A 19,822-nucleotide genomic window follows, 5' to 3' on the forward strand; every position below is an offset into this window, starting at 1 on the left:
GAACATATTTTCTATTTCAAAGGAGAAATACATGACTCAATAATTTATTATGTTCCTTTTAAGTATGTCATTTTCTTATGCTCAAATAGAAACTGTGGAATATTTTTCTAATATTCTATGCTGTGTTACCTTTTGAGGAGTTGACTGAAAACTTTATGCTTTTAAAAGTTGGGTGCTACTTAAAATCAGAAGTTGGCTATTGTTTTAAATATTTAAAATGTGTTTAAACAATTAAGGTTAATAAGCAGAGAAAATACTTCTTTTGATTCAAACACTACTTTATACATTTAATGAATACATGTCTAGATAAATATCTCTCTTCAAAAATTTTGAAAAATATTAATGTATCTTGAATATAATGGAATAAAGAAGATACTAGAGAGAATTCACAATTATGATCTGTTTATTTAGCAAAATAAACTTGAAGAAGGTTTTCTATTAAAAAACATAAGAATCATTTCCAAATTTTAGATTTTCCATCTTCTTTGGTATTAAAATCAGCATTCATCACAGAAAATATTTTATTTTGAAAGGTTTAGTCATGGGTCTCCAACAGTTTTCCATACAAGGAAAATATGGTATTAAGTTATCTGTAATCGTCTTACTTACTGAACAACCAATGAATGTCTACAAGTAATCAATTATATGTGTGCAGAGACCAGCATCAAGGAAATATTCCTTCATAGATAAATGTTTTCTAACAAAATATATTTTAAGTTTTTAATGACCTTCTGCTATCATTTTTGCTATGTTATCCGAATAGCCATCCAGATCTGTAGTAAAAGATCCTGTTAGTTACCTAACTAAAGAAGTACCTCCCCGCGGAAGCTGACAGCATCACACCAGGACTTAGCAACATTTATCTTTCAACATGGCTATACCATTAAACATTTTTAAATATTTCTCAAAATTGTATTCTTCAGTCTTTTCCATAATATAGTATATGGAAATTGCTAATAGCATTAAATTAATATCAATAAAACCCAATTCTATCTAAACCTCTTTCTCATTAGAAAAAACATTACTTTAAAAAACAGACTTTTTGTTTCTTCTAAAAGTAGTACTATATGGACTGCTCAATTAGCAATGCCAAATACTTCTAGAAACACCATAGGACCACCAACCTATTTTTATTGCTTTGATAAATTATTTTTCTGCTTCAATTTCTCCACATTCCTGCTTTCTTGTGTCAAAATATCTTCCCTTAATTTGTTAAAATGAATTTGAGGGAAAAAATCTGATAAACTGGGGTAATGAAATTATTTTGCATAGACTCTTGTGATCACAAAATGACTAGGCAATTTATAGTTTCAATGCTAACACTGTGATTGGGAACAAGAAGAGTACAACCACAATAAAATACAGCTATCTATTAGAAGAACTGCATAAAGACATCTTTGGCCATGTAGGCTCTGGGCCCTCTGGAAATAAGTCAGTTGCATTGCCAACATGACAAAGAAAATAGCAATGTTCAGGATCAGGAACAACCTGGTATAGGAAGCAGACAGTGATGGGGCCCTGCTGTGGGTAGTTGTCACCATCCGTGCTTCTCCAAACCGGCCTTTCATCAAGCCTCCATTTTTATGTTTCTCATATGTTACATCTGCAAAATCTAAAAGGTCTTTCATTTCTTCATCTTCATCTATGGGTAGTTCTTTCTGTGCCAAAATCTGAGCTTTCTGTCTAATCTTTTTCTCATTGACTTCAATCTGTGCAAAAATGTCAGGGACAGCATCCACAAATTTATAGCGTTTGCCTGCCCTTCGGTTTTTCTTTGACTTGCTTTGCTGCTGTTGTTTCTGTGATATGGCAAAAATCCTGTCAATGGCCTCCTCAGTCTGTCTCTTATCTGAAAATCTCAGCAGGCGCTCAGCAGTCTTCCGAAAGCTAGCTGTGTTCCGGACTCGGGACAGTATCTGCTTCTCCAGCAGCTGAAACACTGGCTTAAAATGCTGCAGGTTCTGTTCCACAATAGCAGCATAGTCCTTCACCTCAGGGACAATGCTGCTCCTGATGGCTGAATTCTGGTCAAACAGAATTTTGTGATGATCAGCAATGACCTGAGCAAAGGCAGACTGTCCTGTGGCCTCACCTGTCCACAGGTATGTTGCATAGGCATGTTCGCTGGTGGCTACAAACACATCCAGTTGCTGAGAGTCCCCGTGGATGGTGAAGCTCTGAACATCTATAGATGGCCCTATGAAGAGGTAAGCTGCCCTGGTGATGGGACTTCGGAGGTGCATGGTAACATTCACATAGTTTGTCCCATTGTAGGGATAGCCCCGAGGATATGTCACTGAGGCAAAGGTTGCTTTCTCACTGTAGCCAGTATCATCCATCCAGTACATTTTATAGAGACCATCTCTCTGCCTGATGAAAGCCCCATGGACGCCATCTACCATAGTCTCCTCAAAAGGAACATCCACATTGTGGAAGAAGCTTGCTGCTATCTCCAGGGGACTCTCGTCTCCCAGGTGTATTTGGTCTACAAGGAGAAGCAGCTGTGGATGTAGGAGGATGAGATTCCTCTGAACATTCTTCAGGTTGAGCTGGGGGTTATAAGCTCCCACACCTTCTCCTCGGATGAAAACCACCCCATTTTTCTCCTCTGCTGCAACCACTCTCCCCTGACAACTAGCTGCCAGGTCGTGCTTGTATTTAGACCATTTTGATGAGCAGTCTTCTGTGACCTGACCCTCCCAAGGAGAAAAGCAGCTCTTTGACATAGCTGGGGAAAACATCAAAACATTGTTGAAGAAGGTGTACTTTGGCCCATACAGAGCCTCAGTAATGAAAGGTACACCATTGGGAGCAAAAGTAAATGAGTTTTGATCAGGATGTTCATGGCCTGCATTAAAATTTCTCCATCCTTTGATCCAATCTTTGTATTTGTTTCTGTGGACAATGTCATATATTGCACGTCCCCCCAGTTTTCCAGACTTGAAGGAAAGGAAAGATCTATTGATTTCTGCAGGTAGTGCACTTCCATAAGTCACGACACCCCAGTCTTCAAAATAATGCAGTGTAGGGGTGCCAAAGTCCAGAGGGGGAACTGATTTCAAGCTGGCATCATACCTGAAATTAATTTTTAAAAATTAAATGGTTTTCTGATGAAAGTAAAAATAACACATAACACGGTAATGTGGAAAAAGTGACACACAAATGCTACCAGAGCACTGGCAGTGCAGAGTGTATCAGGGACATTTCTGAAAACACCCAAGGACAATCAGTATGCACAAGGGGAAACCCTTGGTGACTGGAAGAGGAGTTTTTCTTTATTTCTCTATAATTTGTGATCCTTGGGTTTACGGTTGAAATGATTTCTGCTCTAATCTCTACATGGACCATCTTCACTTGATGGTCAGAGTGACCATCCAAACTCCTGGGCCTCATGGATTTAAGCACTTCATCCAAATTTGTGGTTGAGAAACTCCTCTTCTAGAAATGTCATGTTTGGATCTGGACTCTAACAAACCTTGAGTTGTAATGAGGTATAGTTCTGCAGTAACTGATATTATTGAATGTTTGGTTTTGAAAACAGCTCTCCCTCAAGATTTTTTTCCTTGAAAAAATAAAGTAAAATAGAGGAGAACTTCCCATATTAGATAAAATGTATCACCAACACAACATCTCAGAATATAAATGGATGAAGTTTCAGGAAACTGTCTTATACTGGAGGATTTATAATTGCGCCTATCACCGACTAGCCAGGACCAAAGGTTTGATTTTGTTTTAATTTGCAGATGATGCCATGCTTCCTGGACAATAAATTACTTCTTATTTTTATTCATGATAAATGTTTATTATTAGCACTATGTGCTTTTCCCTAAAGTGAATCAATCATCTACAATAGAGTTAGTCTTATTGGTGTTTGATTTTAACTGTTTCATTTGTTGTTCTAAAGTCTCAGTTTCAAGACATCAAAATTATATCTCTACTTAGCTCTAGTATAACGTTGGCTTAATTAATGTGATTTAACAAGTGGAGATGTAAGCTGAATTGGCCATCCTACTCTCAGTTTTTGGTCAGTTTGCATATTGCCATAAAGGCAGATTTTTAATTTAGACTTAGCATTAATCTGAGCTATCATATTAATCCTGTAGTTAGCTTCATAGAACTCTCTTGGTTGAATATTTATGTGTAACTTATTTGTGGATCACACTATAAGTAATTATGTCATACTTCTGAGAGAACTCAGTGATAGTTGCATCTTAATATATTTAGTTCACCTATAAAAATAATCTTAAAATGTGGGTTAAAGTATAGACAGTTACCATTTTACTAATACTTTTTCCTCCTTAATTTTTTATATTTTGAAAAAAAAGAATAAAGAGAAGCAAATTACAAGAAAGCTCGTTTTGGAGTTGAATGCAAATTTCAACAGCTTGAAAAGACACCAGGGATTAATGATTAACAAGTTCTCTGTAATTTTGATTTTAACTTATTGGATGCCAACAATATATTTGGCAATACTTTAAAAAGGAGATCCAAGCTTCTCTTTCTGGGCTTAAAAGATTAAGGCAAAAAAATTTACACGGTCCTTTTATTATCAAAGTGAAGCTGTCAAATACTGTCAAACACTTTTAAACACTTTTGAAAATTTAGTAACAGCTTTGCTATTAGAAAATTATAATGCTCCATTTACTAAAACAAAACAAAATATTTTACTACCTTTTCTGGTGAGATTATCAGAATAACCTAGTCTCAATTTTGTGTGTTTTGTTTTATATGATTTGAAAAATGATGTAAAATCAAAACATGCTTATTTATGAACTAGTGCAAGCGTAGGACATCTCTGAGAACAGTAATTAGATGTTAAACATACAGAAATGTTTTTGACACTACCTATTAGGTACAATGCTCATTACCTGGATATAGTATACATTACCCCTGTATCTAAAATAAAAGTTGAAATAAAAAAAAAAAAAGAAAAGCTTCTAACAGAATTTCAAAAAGTGTGATAGGAGTTGAATTGAAGCTTCATATACTTAGGTGGTATGGAGAAAAGATTTAAAAAGTGTTTTAGATTAGTTTTTCTTTTTAAATGCAAAAAGCAAGTGCACAGCACAAATAGTGCCCTTGGGTACCATTCCTCTTTACAGCTAGCTCAATGTGTCATACCAGAGAAATTCCGTGTGCAGAGTGCACCAGCGCTGCCCTTTGGACGGTGTTCCTGGACCTTCCACCACACGGTTCCTTCTGATTTGGTCAGCTAGCCAGTTACCACTGCCGTTACGCATGACAAATTTATCAAGGAACACTAACTGGCTTTCTGGACCATAAAACCAGTTGTAATTTGAGTCTGCAATAGCCACCGTCCTTTGAAACCCTAGGTAAACAAGTTGGGAAGAATTAAGATACATTTAAAACTCCATACTCCTACACAGGTCTAAACAATGATTTTTAAATCTAATTGTAAATTACAATTGTGTAATGGAAGGGATAAAATAAAAGAAAAATCGCAATCTTCACATTTTATCCCAGACCAGTTAATCAGAATCCCTCAAAAGGTCTTCCAAATATTATTGTGTGCAAGCTTGTATTTGTTATGTGGCAACCTGTCATTGGTAACAGAAGTGCTACATTTATTGCCTGCCTTCCTCGTTTTCCAATGTTCATGCTATATATGATTATATTTGCATATATACATGGGATATTTTCTTGTACAGTTTGGGTTCCTGAACCTGGAATATACACTAGCTCTCCCACAACTCAACATGCATTCTAGGCCAAGATAATAAAATAACATGCTTCAATTTGGCTTCAATAAAGTGTAAGTTATACTATATATAAAGTTCAGGGAAGAAACTGAGTTTCTACAGGAAGAAAATTTAATTCCCAGAGTAGCTCCTGCCAGTATGTGCTGCTGGAAGTTAAAGGAGAGAAAATGCAAGGACCGTAAAGCCATATATCATTTTTGGAATAGGGAGGAAAAATAAAAGCAGGTAACACTGGATATGCTCCATGTGTTCATGAAAAAAGAGGCAGCAAGGGTGAAAACTCAGACAGAAAAAACAAATTGCTACTAGAATATCAACTGTAGAAAAAAACTGTTATGTAGATTGCTCTAACATAGCAATCTGTTTTCAACTACATTTCAACCACTTCTAAAATGTTATCATGATTATATTTACATAATTTACAGCTAATGTTTTTGTTACTAATAGTTTAGTAAATGATCTTGTAAGTACACCTTATTATAAAACGATATTTTCTGAATCTTCTACTAGTCTGTGAATTCCTTGAGAGCAGGAGATGTGTTTTATTCCTCTGTGAATCCTCTGCCTAGTACAGTGCCTGGCATACAAATGTTCAGTAAGTTTCTTTAATTAACAGAAACATATAAATGCTGCTCTTAGAGATGTTCATTCTGTCTTTCCCATTTTAAGAAGTAGCCACAGACATAGCTCATAGCAAACACAGTTCCTGATATAGTTAGCCTTTAGATCTCAGCTTAAATTACAAAGCACTGAGACCTCTTAAAGGTCCCTTGTTTAGGTAGCCTTTGTTTACTAAGATGAATTGCAAAACAGGCTTCTCCTTCAGGTCTAAGAAAAAGCAACAAAGCAACATTATTTGAATGTAAGTCTAAACTAAATCTTAAAATGGTTCTTATGCTCTGCAATATTTTTTGAACAACTAGTCCAATAATAAATATTCTATCTAATCTGTATGTATACTACCATAGCAAAAATATTTAAATACTGAGTTCTTTGTTGTAGATCTGGAATCACCATCTAAAAATTGCATTTCCTTTGGGAGAGGATAAAGACGTGGGGGAATCCATCCTGTAAAAATTTCCCTTTATAACTTGTTCTAACATCTTAGTCCTGTTTTAGAAATAAAAAAAGTTTACAAAGTTCTCTAGAAATGAATACATTATTAAATCATGTATGTCTTTTTTTTTTTAGAACTAGTTCTCTTAGAAGGCTAAATGGCACAGCAATAAGAAATTAGAACTTTTACAGCAAATTATTTTTTGATTGCTTTTCTATACTATTTACTTCAATAAAATATTAAAATACTAAAGCTCCAACTTAACTGTGTAGGTGTAATCTTTCATTTTGAATCATGTCGGTATAATTTGAAAGAAAAGATTAAAAACTAAAAATTAAAATAGGATTGATCAGGGATCACATATAAAGGAAAACTGACATGTAATCATAAATATTTATATTTTGCTTGCAATGATGAAGATGAGTTTGTATATGAATTCAAGTTTGGATATATAAAAAAATTAAAGTACTGTGGGGTGTAGAAATTGTAGTTAATCCATTATCCTCCAAGCTTTATAATACCTAAATCATAAATATTCATATTAGCTTCCGAAATGTTCTAGCTATATGCAACTCTTGAATTCAATTTTTCTTTGATTAAAGAAAAATCTCTTTAATTTCAATATGACAAACTCTAAGGACCTCATTTCTCTGCCTAGTCTAGCTCATTTTCATAATCAGAAAAAAATTACAATAGTTTAACATTTTCACACTTTGACTCCTCACTATACCTGGCAGGATGGTTCTATACATAAATGCAAAGTGTTGTTTGAGCCACGGATGGCCAAAGTGGTTGATGTCGAAGTGCCTCTGGACAAGAAACATGTATTGGAAGAGTGATCTAGTGGTGTAGCTGCCATAAGCAACTCCTTCATAGAGGGAGCCATCCGTCACCTCCCTGAGCAAGACCAGAGATTTCTCCATGATGGTCAGAACTTGTTTGGTCCACAAGTAGGCTTCTTGAAGATATCCTGAAGGATGAAAACACATGGAAACAATGACTAAAGCCTATAACAAAGCATAAACAAAAATATGGCCAAATAAAACCTTCTGAGTTATCTAACTAGTTTATATTACAAATTGCATTTTATAAAACTCCAACGTGTCAGTGTAGATAACATCCTGTAACCCCAGTTTGTGATGGTCCGTGATATAAGCTAAGAAGTTCTTGACTCTAACTAAATGGAGATAAACTCTTAAATGAGTATCAGTCACTTTCTGATCTTTAATAAACTCTAACACATATAAGATCACAAATGCATATAACTTTATATTGGCAAGAAAGGATTTATATATTAAGGTTTTTATTCAATGTTCCAACAAACAATGCTTGAAAATATTTTTAAAAGTTTATCCCTTCACAAAACTTGCATCATACTTTTATAGAATTTATAATAGGCTACACATATTATAAATGCTAAACACACAGTCTTCAATTTGTATTGTCATTAGAAGGCAACCTCTCATCTTTTATGTGCCTTAGATTCCACAGGCTCTGAAAAGCCAGCACAGTGGGGCTGAGAAACCATTGGAAAGGCACACCAGTAATGAAAAAATCAACTGGGAGTCCTGAATCTGCCAAAAAATGAGCTACATGATTTTATCTAAGCAATTCTTCCATCTGTCACATTTCAATCTCCCCACTGATAATTAAGTCTAAAAATTTTATAAAACCTTTTAACTCAGAAATGCTAGCTTTCTAGAATTTTTGCACTTAGTTGACAATAACAACTCACATTTCTATAACATTTATAATTTACATAGCACTAAACAGAATCTTAATTCTTTTAACAACCCAATTATGTGTTATTGCCCCAAAACAGAGAGGCTGACTTGTTCAAGACCTCTGGCACATTATTAAAAATAGAACTTTAATTTGAACCTAGGTCTTTAGATTTAAGGTTTCGCTTTAAAACATGCAGCCCTTGAGAATAAAATTAAGCCCACTGTCTCCTGGTATGGGTGTAGCCACATTGCTTTATGTCCACAAACATGTTGACCACACTACCTTGGCCTACTATGTGCCAGGTGTGGGGCTTCCAGAGGCCCAGGTCCAACCAGCTCTTGGCCTAATTACAGGTCCCAGGCTAAGACTTGACTCCTGACCAATTGGGGCAACTCAGTTCTCAGGCTTGGGTAGGCAGAGGTGACTATTCATCACACCCTGGCCTCTTCTGCCACCCAGCATCATACCTGATACGTCAATATTCAGGATAGTTTTCGATTTCCATTCTCTACCATTCTAGTTTAAAATTCCAATTATCTTCATCCTTTTCCTCTGTACCCCCCATCTCCCACCAGATACTAATGTGACTGATACATAAAACCAGGCCACTGTTCCCACGATATCACATTACCTAATTTTCCTTATTTGTTCTTTACAACAACCCTCTTCAGAAGATATGAGGCAATGTCTACCCAAATACTTTGTAAACTGCAAACCTCCATCAATACAAGGTACTGACATTGTTGTTAACTGCACCTACGCCCTGAATTTTTCTTCTGCCACCCTTATACCTTGCTTGGACTGTTCTTTGTCTTCACCTAAGTTCTCCTACCCATCTTCAAAGTTACATGAAGAAAATTACTGAAAGAACACTGCTCTCTTGAATTCAAAGTTAATACACTCATTTTATATTTAACCATGAGACTTTTCATGGCATTTTTTATTTCACTCTCTGGGGTTATTGTAACTACAGCGTAATCATTTAAACATTTCACACCTGTCTTCTTTCCAACTGACTTCTACCTTCTTCTGCCCAGTCTTGTCATAAATGTGTGTACTTATGTGGGTTCTCTGGGAGAGTGTCTGCCAGGGCCACCATAAATTTCATCAGAAAATAAATGTATAGGAAAATTCCTGCCAGGGCAAAATGACATATTTTGATTCAATCCAAACCAGTATTTTTGGTGACTGCTTATTATTTGGAATAATTTATTTACAAAGACTGAAGAAAGAAACTCCACTCCTTCCCTTAAATAAACAAAAATTTATTTAAGAAAATAAAACTTAAAATTAAATTTAAGACCTGAAGCAGGTATTTGGCTCACCCCAGGGATCCTTTCACCATTTCATGGTGGTGTCTCTTCACAGTCCTGGGAGTTTATAAATGGTTTGTTAGTGGGTTCTCACATTGCTTGCATTTTGATGTTTTATTTTCCTTTCTATTTTATTTATTTGTTTATTTGAGACTGAATCTCACTCTGTTGCTGAGGCTGGAGTGCAGTGGTGGGATCTGGGTCACTCCAACCTGTCTCCCAAGTTCAAGTGATTCTCCTCCTCCTGAGTAGCTGGGATAACAGGCACACACCACCACACCCAGCTTATTTTTGTATTTTTAGTGGAGATAAGATTTCCCCATGTTGGCCAGGCTGGTCTCGAACTTCTGTCCTCAATTGATCTGCCCACCTCGGCCTCCCAAAGTGCTGGGATTACAGGTGTGAGCCACCACACCAGGCTTGATGTTTTAATTTTCTTTATGTTTTTGTGAGAGTAGGGGACAAGGGGAGCTAGCATGAAAATTCACTCATATAATTAAGCTTTGTTTAAATTATTATAAACGGAATTTCCCTTCTGAGAGAGGCAACAACATACAGTGCAAAGAGACTGAACTTCATGGATGGCCAGAAATGGGCCCAAATCCCAGCTGCCTTATGTGGTTGATGTGAGAATGGAATACAATATGGAAAAGGACTAGCACATGTCATATGCTCAGTTAATGTTAGTTTATTTTCCTCTAAACCCTAATTACAAGTGAAAGTTGGTTGATGTGATAAGAAAGAAAGCTAGATTTGGGTAAAATCTGATGTTAGAAAATCAACAAAATGCTTATTAATTCTTATGGTGAATGTAATTGAGTTAAATTTTGTTTGATTTCCAAGCTCCAGTTATATATTTAATATTCTGATAATTTCCTGTGATCTTAGGACTGCTTTTCTTAAACACAATCTTAGTAATTTATAGATTTCTACAGAAGTTGTAATTTAGAGTAAAAAGAACAAAGAAAATGTAATATTGGCAATTATGTAATATGATAAAGCAAAGTAGCTACACAATCCATAAAAGTTGCTTCCAATTTTGAAGTAAATAATCCGGATTGGTTGTTTTAAATCTTATGAGGAAAAAAATAGTAGTGGTGTTATGATTCACATCTGTGTGCTGGGAATCTTCATTTCAAATAACAAAGCACTTATTTAGCTTTTTAATATTCATTTATTCCAGGCTGGCTGTCTTCACTGTCAAAAATTCTTTGGAAAAATGAATATCCTTCACTGATCCTGCGCTGTGAGGATTTGTTCTGGGATAATCATAAGCCATAATTAGATAATGTGCAGGCTAATACACTAGCAGAAAATAAGGAAGAGATGTCCCTCAACTAAGAGATACTGCAGGGATTACTTCATCTCATGGATTTAGTTAGGATCTAAGTATGAACACGTACTAAGAATGGTTATAAAAATGCTTTGCTCACAACATGGCAACTATGACTTCTGTCAGCTCAGGCATGACCTCGGCTGCCCACACACACCTTGATTCATCAGGACTAGGCTTCCTGTGAGCAAAGCCATGCAGTTGGTGGGCTGATGATTGTGCAGGTACTGAAATCCCCATCCTCTCCTGTATGAAGTTTCATACATATACCCTGAGGCATTGGCAATCACTTCAAGAAACTTCTCCTGTTGTGTCTTGCTCAGGTAGTTGTATAAGAAGTCATAAGCAGTGGCGAAACCAACCAGGGAGTGAGCTAGCGGGACCTCATCCCAAGGAGCATCTTTCACCAACCTGTAAAGGAAAATAAATCATGGAAATGAGTTCATCAGACTCACAGCTTTCATCACACTTCTAAACCATCTATTTCTCAGAACTAAAGGGCACAACTGAAGATATAAAAGAGGCTTAATGACACACAATTGACTTCCCTCCACATTAGAAACAAGCATAAAGTTTGTCTAAAATGTGAAAATTATACAGTTAACAGTTTTCTCTCTCAGGATTCTGGCAACATCAAGATGTTGAGAATTTTTACTTTTGATTTTTTATTCATGACAAGAGGTAGTAGAATATATTCAAAGAGATCAAAAAGCACAGAACACGTGGTGGCAGGGCAAAATTCTCTGGAGCACCCGTTTAACCAGTGCTCACTCCTCTCCTCCTTTTCACTTGAATAAGATGTTCTCAGTTCTATTCCTACGGCCACCTTGCTAAGACAGTTGAACGTATGTATTTCCTCTTATTTCCCATAGTTGGTCAATGCGAAGGTATCATGGCCGATAATCCACGACCTCTCAATTTGGACAGACCCACTTGGTCATCACCATGGCGGGAAGAGTGGCTAACAGGCTGATGTACGTGAGTGGGAGCTGATTCTCACTCAGAATTTTTATATCCCTCTTTCCCAGAAACTGAACTGCACTGCCTTAAAGGTACTTCAGATATCTTTCTGAGAAGCCTAAAAGTTGATCTTCTGTTAAGAATTACATTGTCATTTTCCAGGAAGCCAAATTTCTGTTTGACTAGCTATATTATTCTGCAAATTAGTGTGTGGCTTGCATTGAGCAGGAAGCAAAAAAGGATCTTTCACAATCAGAATTCTAAGGAATTATCTGGAAAACCCTTCCCATCTGTTCAGGATATATTTGAGTAATCTCTGAGTGAGGGATACAAACCAAAAGTGTGCTGCACCTGTGGGAGGTAGAAGAAAGCACTCAATTAGGTTTGATTAAGCTAAAGCTTAACATTTCTATGCCATGAACCTTTTTTGGCAATCTCATGAAGTCTTAACCTCTTTCTCAAAATGTTTTAAAATTCTTAACACATAATATGTAAGGATACATGAAAATCTATTATTTTGAAATATAGTTATCAATACATATATTTTAAAAAATAATACAGGTGCTTCTTTATTAAGATATTAAATACCAACATTTAATAGCAGGGATAATAACTACCATAATTTATAAGTGGTAATAAGCATAAATTTTGAGATGTCTATAACGACTGTAATGTGATATGAAAACATCTGTGACACCTATCTGTGACTTTGTTACAGACTCTTCCAATACCATTACAATTGGTTATCTCTATACTCATGATTGGAAGAAATGTTGCATTTCAGTTGAAGTTAGTAAAAATTAAGATGTAGTAGTTCTCTCAAACAAACCATATAGACCTCAGTTTAAAAATACTTAAAAATATTCTGAGAGACTGCCTCTTCAAGATTATGTGCTTCCTTTAGAAGTTTATGCTAAAGAAACGGCCTAAGTGAGGCCTTCCCTGGTCACCCTATCAGAATTTCATCATCCTCCCTAAATAATATTTAATTCCCCTTTTCTTTTTTCCCTTTAGCAAATATATGTACAAACATGTCTATGTCTATGTATCCCCTCCTAGAATTTAAGTTCTACAGTGGCAGGGCTTTTTTTTTTTTTTTTAACTATTGTATTCACAATTGGATCCCCAATCATAGAACAGTGTGGCACATAGCAGATGCTCAATAAATATTTTCAGAAAGAAGGAAAAAAACCTATAATTCACTGTCAGCCACACTGCTGGCAATGATTATGTGATCATTATGAAATCAGGAATTTGGAGAGATCCCTTTATGTTTAGTAATAATTTCAGTGTTTGGTTGGCTGTACTAGCGATACATCCTGGTGCTGAAAAGACTAACACTGATTAATTTCTTAGCAATTTAGTAACAGACAAAGCTGCTTTGCTCTAGCCAGTCAGCTTGCCAGTGTGTGTACTGTTTGTAAACAGACTCTGAGAGTGTGAATGAATTCCCTACTTCTAGGAAAAAAACAATTCATACTGCACACTCACTGCCAGGGAGTTGGGAATACCATCTTCACTCACTCATGATGACTCGTGAGCCAGGTAGACACTTCACTCACTCATGAGCCAGGTAGAGAAGCCAGGTCATTTGCTTCCCAACCTTGTGTCATTGTACCCTGTCATGATGCATCTATAAATGGCAGTATATAAACCTACCCATGATAAAGCTGATGTCAATGAATTGCTACCAGCCAGCAAACCCTCACATGTGTGATTAACAAATAAGCTTATTTTTATAGATAACCAGAACATATGATATAATTCTCATTCTTCATGAAATATCATGCAAATTTCTGTGAAAATGTCCAAGTCCCAACATAGTTTGTTTATTTCAAGCAGTTTCCAATTCAACAAAACACTAGCACACTAAAAGAAAAAGTTTATGGCATCTTCAGGTTGTCCCTATATCATTAGAAAAGCTGACCTGTAATAGCTGTATTTCTAAAAAGTTATCTAAATCTTTTACCAACACAGTCTTACCCAGCCTTAGATACAAAGTACAATAATGGAAGAGACTATATTTTATAATCATAAAAAAAAATGGAAAATTGCTCTTAGTTCATGCATGGCAGCTGAGAAACTATCTTATTTAATGTGATCCTGACCAGTAATAAATCAGTTCACTGGGACAGCTGCTTAAGTGGGAAATTTTTAAAAAAACCAGACAGACATTAATTTATGAATTGTATTTAAACTTAAAATATATATCCATGTGTACACACATTCACTAATCTTTTGAAGGTGAGCCAAAGCCTATTCTCTGAATATAGGTCTGCAGATGGAGTTTCATTGTTCTTTCCTGCAAAGAACATACATAACACATCATCACAATTTCCAGCTTTGGTTTCTTTATAATATGGGAAGAAATTAAAGATATCTGTGAGGGAAGGCAGAAGCCTTCTAGATTTTTGTGAGTTTTTCCCTAATCTTTGACAAATTTCATTCACACTATATCATGACAGCAATTTCTTTTACAGTAAGTTATTTCAAGTTTTTAAGTTGGTTTTGGAAACATTAGCTTTTTCTTTTTAAACTCATACTTTATCTATTTATACTATTGAAACTATCTTATTACAGGTACTAGTGAAACTGTATTACCTGGTTTGAAAACAAATACAGCTGACACGTGCTCAGCAGGTAAGTCTACTGGTGGGAACAGAAATAAATGTAAAGTAAAGGGCAACCTACAAGCCCTAACATTCAGCTACTGTGTTACACAAGGAATGGAAGTTAGGTTCACTGGCAAGTTAGTTAAGAGGAGTTTAATTAAGGAAATATTTACTCTATTCGTTTTTTGTAAACTCTACTTTCTCCCCTTAGAGCAGCTGTTCTCAAAGTAAGGCCCATGGAGGGGATTTCTGAGACCATTATATTTTAGAGAATTCAAAATTAGAATTATTTTCATAATAACATAAATATGTTATATGTTAATATTTGCACTTATGGTACAAAAGCAAGTAAGCAAAACTGCTGTAACTTTAGCAAGAATCCAAGCAGGGCACTAACTGCCCTAATAGTGTTGCATGATTTTGCACTGCCATGCACTCAGGTTTTTGTTTTGTTTTGTTTTGTTTTGAGACGGAGTCTCACTCAATTGCCAGGCTGGAGGCAGGGGCAATCTCAGATCACTGCAACCTCCACTTCCTGGGTTCAAGTGATTTTCCCACCTCAGTCTCCCAAGTAGCTGGGATTACAGGTACCTGCCACCACGCCTGGCTAATTTTTTGTATTTTTTAATTTTTTTTATTGCATTTTAGGTTTTGGGGTACATGTGAAGAACATGCAAGATTGTTGCATAGGTACACACATGGCAGTGTGATTTGCTGCCTTCCTCCCCGTCACACTGTATCTGGCATTTCTCCCCATGCTATCTCTCCCCAACTCCCCACCCCCCGCTGTCCCTCCCCTATTTCCCCCTGACAGACCCCAGTGTGTGATGCTCCCCTCCCTGTGTCCATGTGTTCTCATTGTTTAACACCCACCTATGAGTGAGAACATATGGTGCTTGATTTTCTGTTCTTGTGTCAGTTTGCTGAGAATGATGTTTTCCAGGTTCATCCATGTCCCTACAAAGGACACGAACTCATCGTTTTTCACGGCTGCATAATATTCCATGGTGTATATGTGCCACATTTTCCCTGTCCAGTCTATCATCGATGGCATTTGGGTTGGTTCCAGGTCTTTGCTATTGTAAACAGTGCTGCAATGAACATTCGTGTGCATGTGTCCTTATAGTAGAACGATTTATAATCCTTTGGATATATACCCAGCAAAGGTATTGCTGGGTCAAATGGAATTTCTATTTCTAGGTCCTTGAGGAATCGCCACACTGTCTTCCACAATGGTTGAACTAATTTACACTCCCACCAACAGTGTAAAAGTGTTCCTATTTCTCCACATCCTCTCCAGCATCTGTTGTCTCCAGATTTTTTAATGATCCCCGTTCTAACTGGTGTGAGATGGTATCTCGATGTAGTTTTGATTTGCATTTCTCTAATGACCAGTGATGATGAGCATTTTTTCATATATTTGTTGACCTCATGTATGTCTTCTTTTGTAAAGTGTCTGTTCATATCCTTCACCCACTTTTGAATGGGCTGGTTTGTTTTTTTCTTGTAAATCTGTTTCAGTTCTTTGTAGATTCTGGATATCAGCCCTTTGTCAGATGGGTAGACTGCAAAAATTTTATCCTATTCTGTTGGTTGCTGATTCACTCTAATGACTGTTTCTTTTGCTGTGCAGAAGCTGTGGAGTTTGATTAGGTCCCATTTGTCTATTTTGGCTTTTGTTGCCAATACTTTTGGTGTTTTGGTCATGAAGTCCTTGCCTATGCCTATGTCCTGAGTGGTTTTGCCTAGATTTTCTTCTAGGGTTTTTATGGTGTTAGGTCTTATGTTTAAGTCTTTAATCCATCTGGAGTTAATTTTAGTGTAAGGTGTCAGGAAGGGGTCCAGTTTCTGCTTTCTGCACATGGCTAGCCAGTTTTCCCAACACCATTTATTAAACAGGGACTCCTTTCCCCATTGCTTGTTTTTGTCAGGTTTGTCAAAGATCAGGTGGTTGTAGATATGTTGTGTCGCCTCCGAGGCCTCTGTTCTGTTCCATTGGTCTATATCTCTGTTTTGGTACCAGTACCATGCTGTTTTGATTACTGTAGCCTTGTAGTATAGTTTGATGTCCGGTAGTGTGATGTCTCCTGCTTTGTTCTTTTTGCTTAGAATTGACTTGGCTATGCGGGCTCTCTTTTGGTTCCATATGAAGTTTAAGGTGGTTTTTTCCAGTTGTGTGAAGAAGGTAATTGGTAGTTTGATGAGGATAGCATTGAATCTATAAATTACTTTCGGCAGTATGGCCATTTTCACAATACTGATTCTTCCTAACCATGAACATGGAATGTTTCTCCATCTGTTTGTGTCCTCTCTTATTTCGTTGAGCAGTGGATTGTAGTTCTCCTTGAAGGAGTCCTTTATGTTCCTTGTTAGTTGTATTCCTAGGTATTTTATTCTCTTTGTAGCAATTGTGAATGGCAGTTGGTTCTTGATTTGGCTCTCTTTAAGTCTGTTATTGGTGTATAGGAACGCTTGTGATTTTTGCACATTGATTTTGTATCCTGAGACTTTGCTGAAGTTGCTTACCAGTTTCAGGAGATTTTGGGCTGAGACGATGGGGTCTTCTAGATATACAATCATGTCATCTGCAAATAGAGACAATTTGACTTCCTCCTTTCCTATTTGAATGCCCTTTATTTCTTTTTCTTGCCTGATTGCTCTGGCTAGAACTTCCAGTACTATATTGAATAGGAGTGGTGAGAGAGGGTATCCTTGTCTAGTGCCTGATTTCAAAGAGAATGCTTCCAGTTTTTGCCCATTCAGTATGATATTGGCTGTTGGTTTGTCATAAATAGCTTTTATTATTTTGAGATACGTTTTGTCAATACCTAGTTTATTGAGGGTTTTTAGCATAAAGGGCTGTTTAATTTTGTCAAAGGCCTTCTCTGCATCTATTGAGATAATCATGTGGTTTTTGTCTTTGGTTCTGTTTATGTAGTGAATTACATTTATAGACTTGTGTATCTTGAACCACCCTTGCATCCCCAGGATAAATCCTACTTGATCATGGTGGATGAGCTTTTTGATGTGCTGTTGCAATCAGTTTGCTAGTATTTTATTGAAGATTTTTGCATCTATGTTCATCATGGATACTGGCCTGAAGTTTTCTTTTCTTGCTGTCCCTGCCAGGTTTTGGTATCAGGATGATGTTTGTCTCAAAATGATTTGGGAAGGATTCCCTCGTTCTGGATTGTTTGGAATGGTTTCAGAAGGAATGGTACCAGCTCCTCTTTGTATGTCTGGTAGAATTCGGCTGTGAACCCATCTGGACCTGGGCTTTTTTTGGGTGGTAGACTTTTAATTGCTGCCTCAACTTCAGACCTTGTTATTCGTCTATTCAGGGTTTCAACTTCTTCCTGGTTTAGGCTTGGGAGGATGCAAATGTCCAGGAATTTATCCATTTCTTCCATGTTTACTAGTTTATGTGCATAGAGTTGTTTGTAATAGTCTCTGATGATGGTTTCTATTTCTGTGGAATCTGTGGTGATATTCCCTTTATTGTTTTTTATTGCATCTATTTGGTTATTCTCTCTTTTCTATTTTATTAATCTGGCTAGTGGTCTGTCTATTTTGTTGATCTTTTTGAAAAACCAGCTCCTGGATTTACTGATTTTTTTTGAAGGGCTTTTTGTGGCTCTATTTCCTTCAGTTCTGCTCTGATCTTAGGTATTTCTCATCTTCTGCTAGCTTTTGAATTTTTTTGATCTTGCTTCTCTAGCTCTTTCAATTTTGACAATAGGGTGTCGATTTTAGATCTCTTCCTTGCTTCTCATGTGGGCACTTATTGCTATATATTTTCCTCTAGAGACAGCTTTAAATGTGTCTCAGAGATTCTGGTATGTGGTGTCTTCATTCTCGTTGGTTTCGAAGAACATCTTTATTTCTGCCTTCATTTCATTGTTTATCCAGTCAACATTCAAGAGCCAGTTGTTCAGTTTCCATGAAGCTGTGCGGTTCTGAGTTAATTTCTGAATTCTGAGTTCTAACTTGATTGCACTGTGGTCTGAGAGACTGTTATCATTTCAGTTCTTTTGCATTTGCTTAGGTGTGATTTACTTCCAATTATGTGGTCAATTTTAGAGTAGGTGTGATGTGGTGCTGAGAAGAATGTATATTCTGTGGATTTGGGGTGGAGAGTTCTATAAATGTCTAATAGGTTTGCTTGTTTCAGGTCTAAGTTGAAGTCCTGGATATCCTTGTTAATTTTCTGTCTCTTTGATATAATATTGACAATGGGGTGTTAAAGTCCCCCACTATTATTGTGTGGGAGAGACTAAGTCTCTTTGTAAGTCATTAAACTTGCCTTATGTATCTGGGTGCTCCTGTATTGGGTGCATATATATTTAGGATGGTTAGCTCTTCTTGTTGCATTGATCCTTTTACCATTATGTAATGTCCTTCTTTGTCTCTTTTGAACTTTGTTGGTTTAAAGTCTATTTTATCAGAGACAAGAACTGCAACTCCTGCTTTTTTTTGCTCTCCATTTGCTTGGTAAATCTTCCTCCATCCCTTTATTTTGAGCCTTTGTGTATCCTTGCATGTGAGATGGGTTTCCTGGATACAGCACACTGATGGGTTTTGGCTTTTTATCCAATTTGACAGTCTGTGTCTTTTGATTGGGGTATTTAGTCCATTTATATTTAGGGTTAATATTGCTATGTGTGAATTTGATCCTCCCATTTTGATGCTAGATGGCTGTTTTACCCATTAGTTGATGCAGATTCTTCATTGTGTTGATGCTCTTTACCATTTGGTATGTTTGTGGAGTGGCTGGTACTGGTTGTTCCTTTCTATGTTTAGTGCCTCTTTCAGGATCTCTTGTAAAGCGGCCTGGTGGTGATGAAATCTCTGAGTACTTGCTTGTTCGTAAAGGATTTTATTTTTCCTTCACTTATGAAGCTTAGTTTGGCTGGATATGAAATTCTGGATTGAAAGTTCTTTTCTTTAAGGATGTTGAATATTGGCCCCCACTCTCTTCTGGCTTGTAGGGTTTCTGCTGAGATCTTCTGTGAGTCTGATGGGCTTCCCTTTGTGGGTAAACCGACCTTTCTCTCTGGCTGCCCTTAGCATTTTCTCCTTCATTTCAACCCTGGTGAATCTGA

At 36.6% G+C, this 19,822-nt stretch overlaps 1 protein-coding gene across 7 annotated transcripts in view; it reads right to left on the bottom strand.

Moving 5' to 3' along the window:
- Nucleotides 1-385: 385 nt before the first annotated feature.
- DSE (dermatan sulfate epimerase) overlaps nt 386-19,822 on the bottom strand; it is a 164,590-nt gene continuing 145,153 nt past the window's right edge. For 5 of the 7 annotated variants that reach the window (XM_012460413.3, XM_012460414.2, XM_012460412.3 and 2 more), the window contains 4 exons: nt 11,306-11,559; nt 7,508-7,747; nt 5,122-5,329; nt 386-3,075 (listed from right to left, as the gene is read on the bottom strand). In XM_012460413.3, coding sequence (XP_012315836.2) covers nt 1,317-3,075; nt 5,122-5,329; nt 7,508-7,747; nt 11,306-11,559 — 2,461 coding nt within the window. In that variant the 3' untranslated portion in view covers nt 386-1,316. Of the gene's footprint in view, nt 3,076-5,121; nt 5,330-7,507; nt 7,748-11,305; nt 11,560-19,822 lie in introns of those variants that run through there. The other 2 variants (XM_021666827.2, XM_064360765.1) reach the window with 2 other exon arrangements.

This window comes from Aotus nancymaae, unplaced genomic scaffold (genome assembly GCF_030222135.1).
Source record: "Aotus nancymaae isolate 86718 unplaced genomic scaffold, 86718_ANA_hifiasm-v0.15.2.pri h1tg000040l, whole genome shotgun sequence".
NCBI classification, from domain to species: domain Eukaryota; kingdom Metazoa; phylum Chordata; class Mammalia; order Primates; family Aotidae; genus Aotus; species Aotus nancymaae.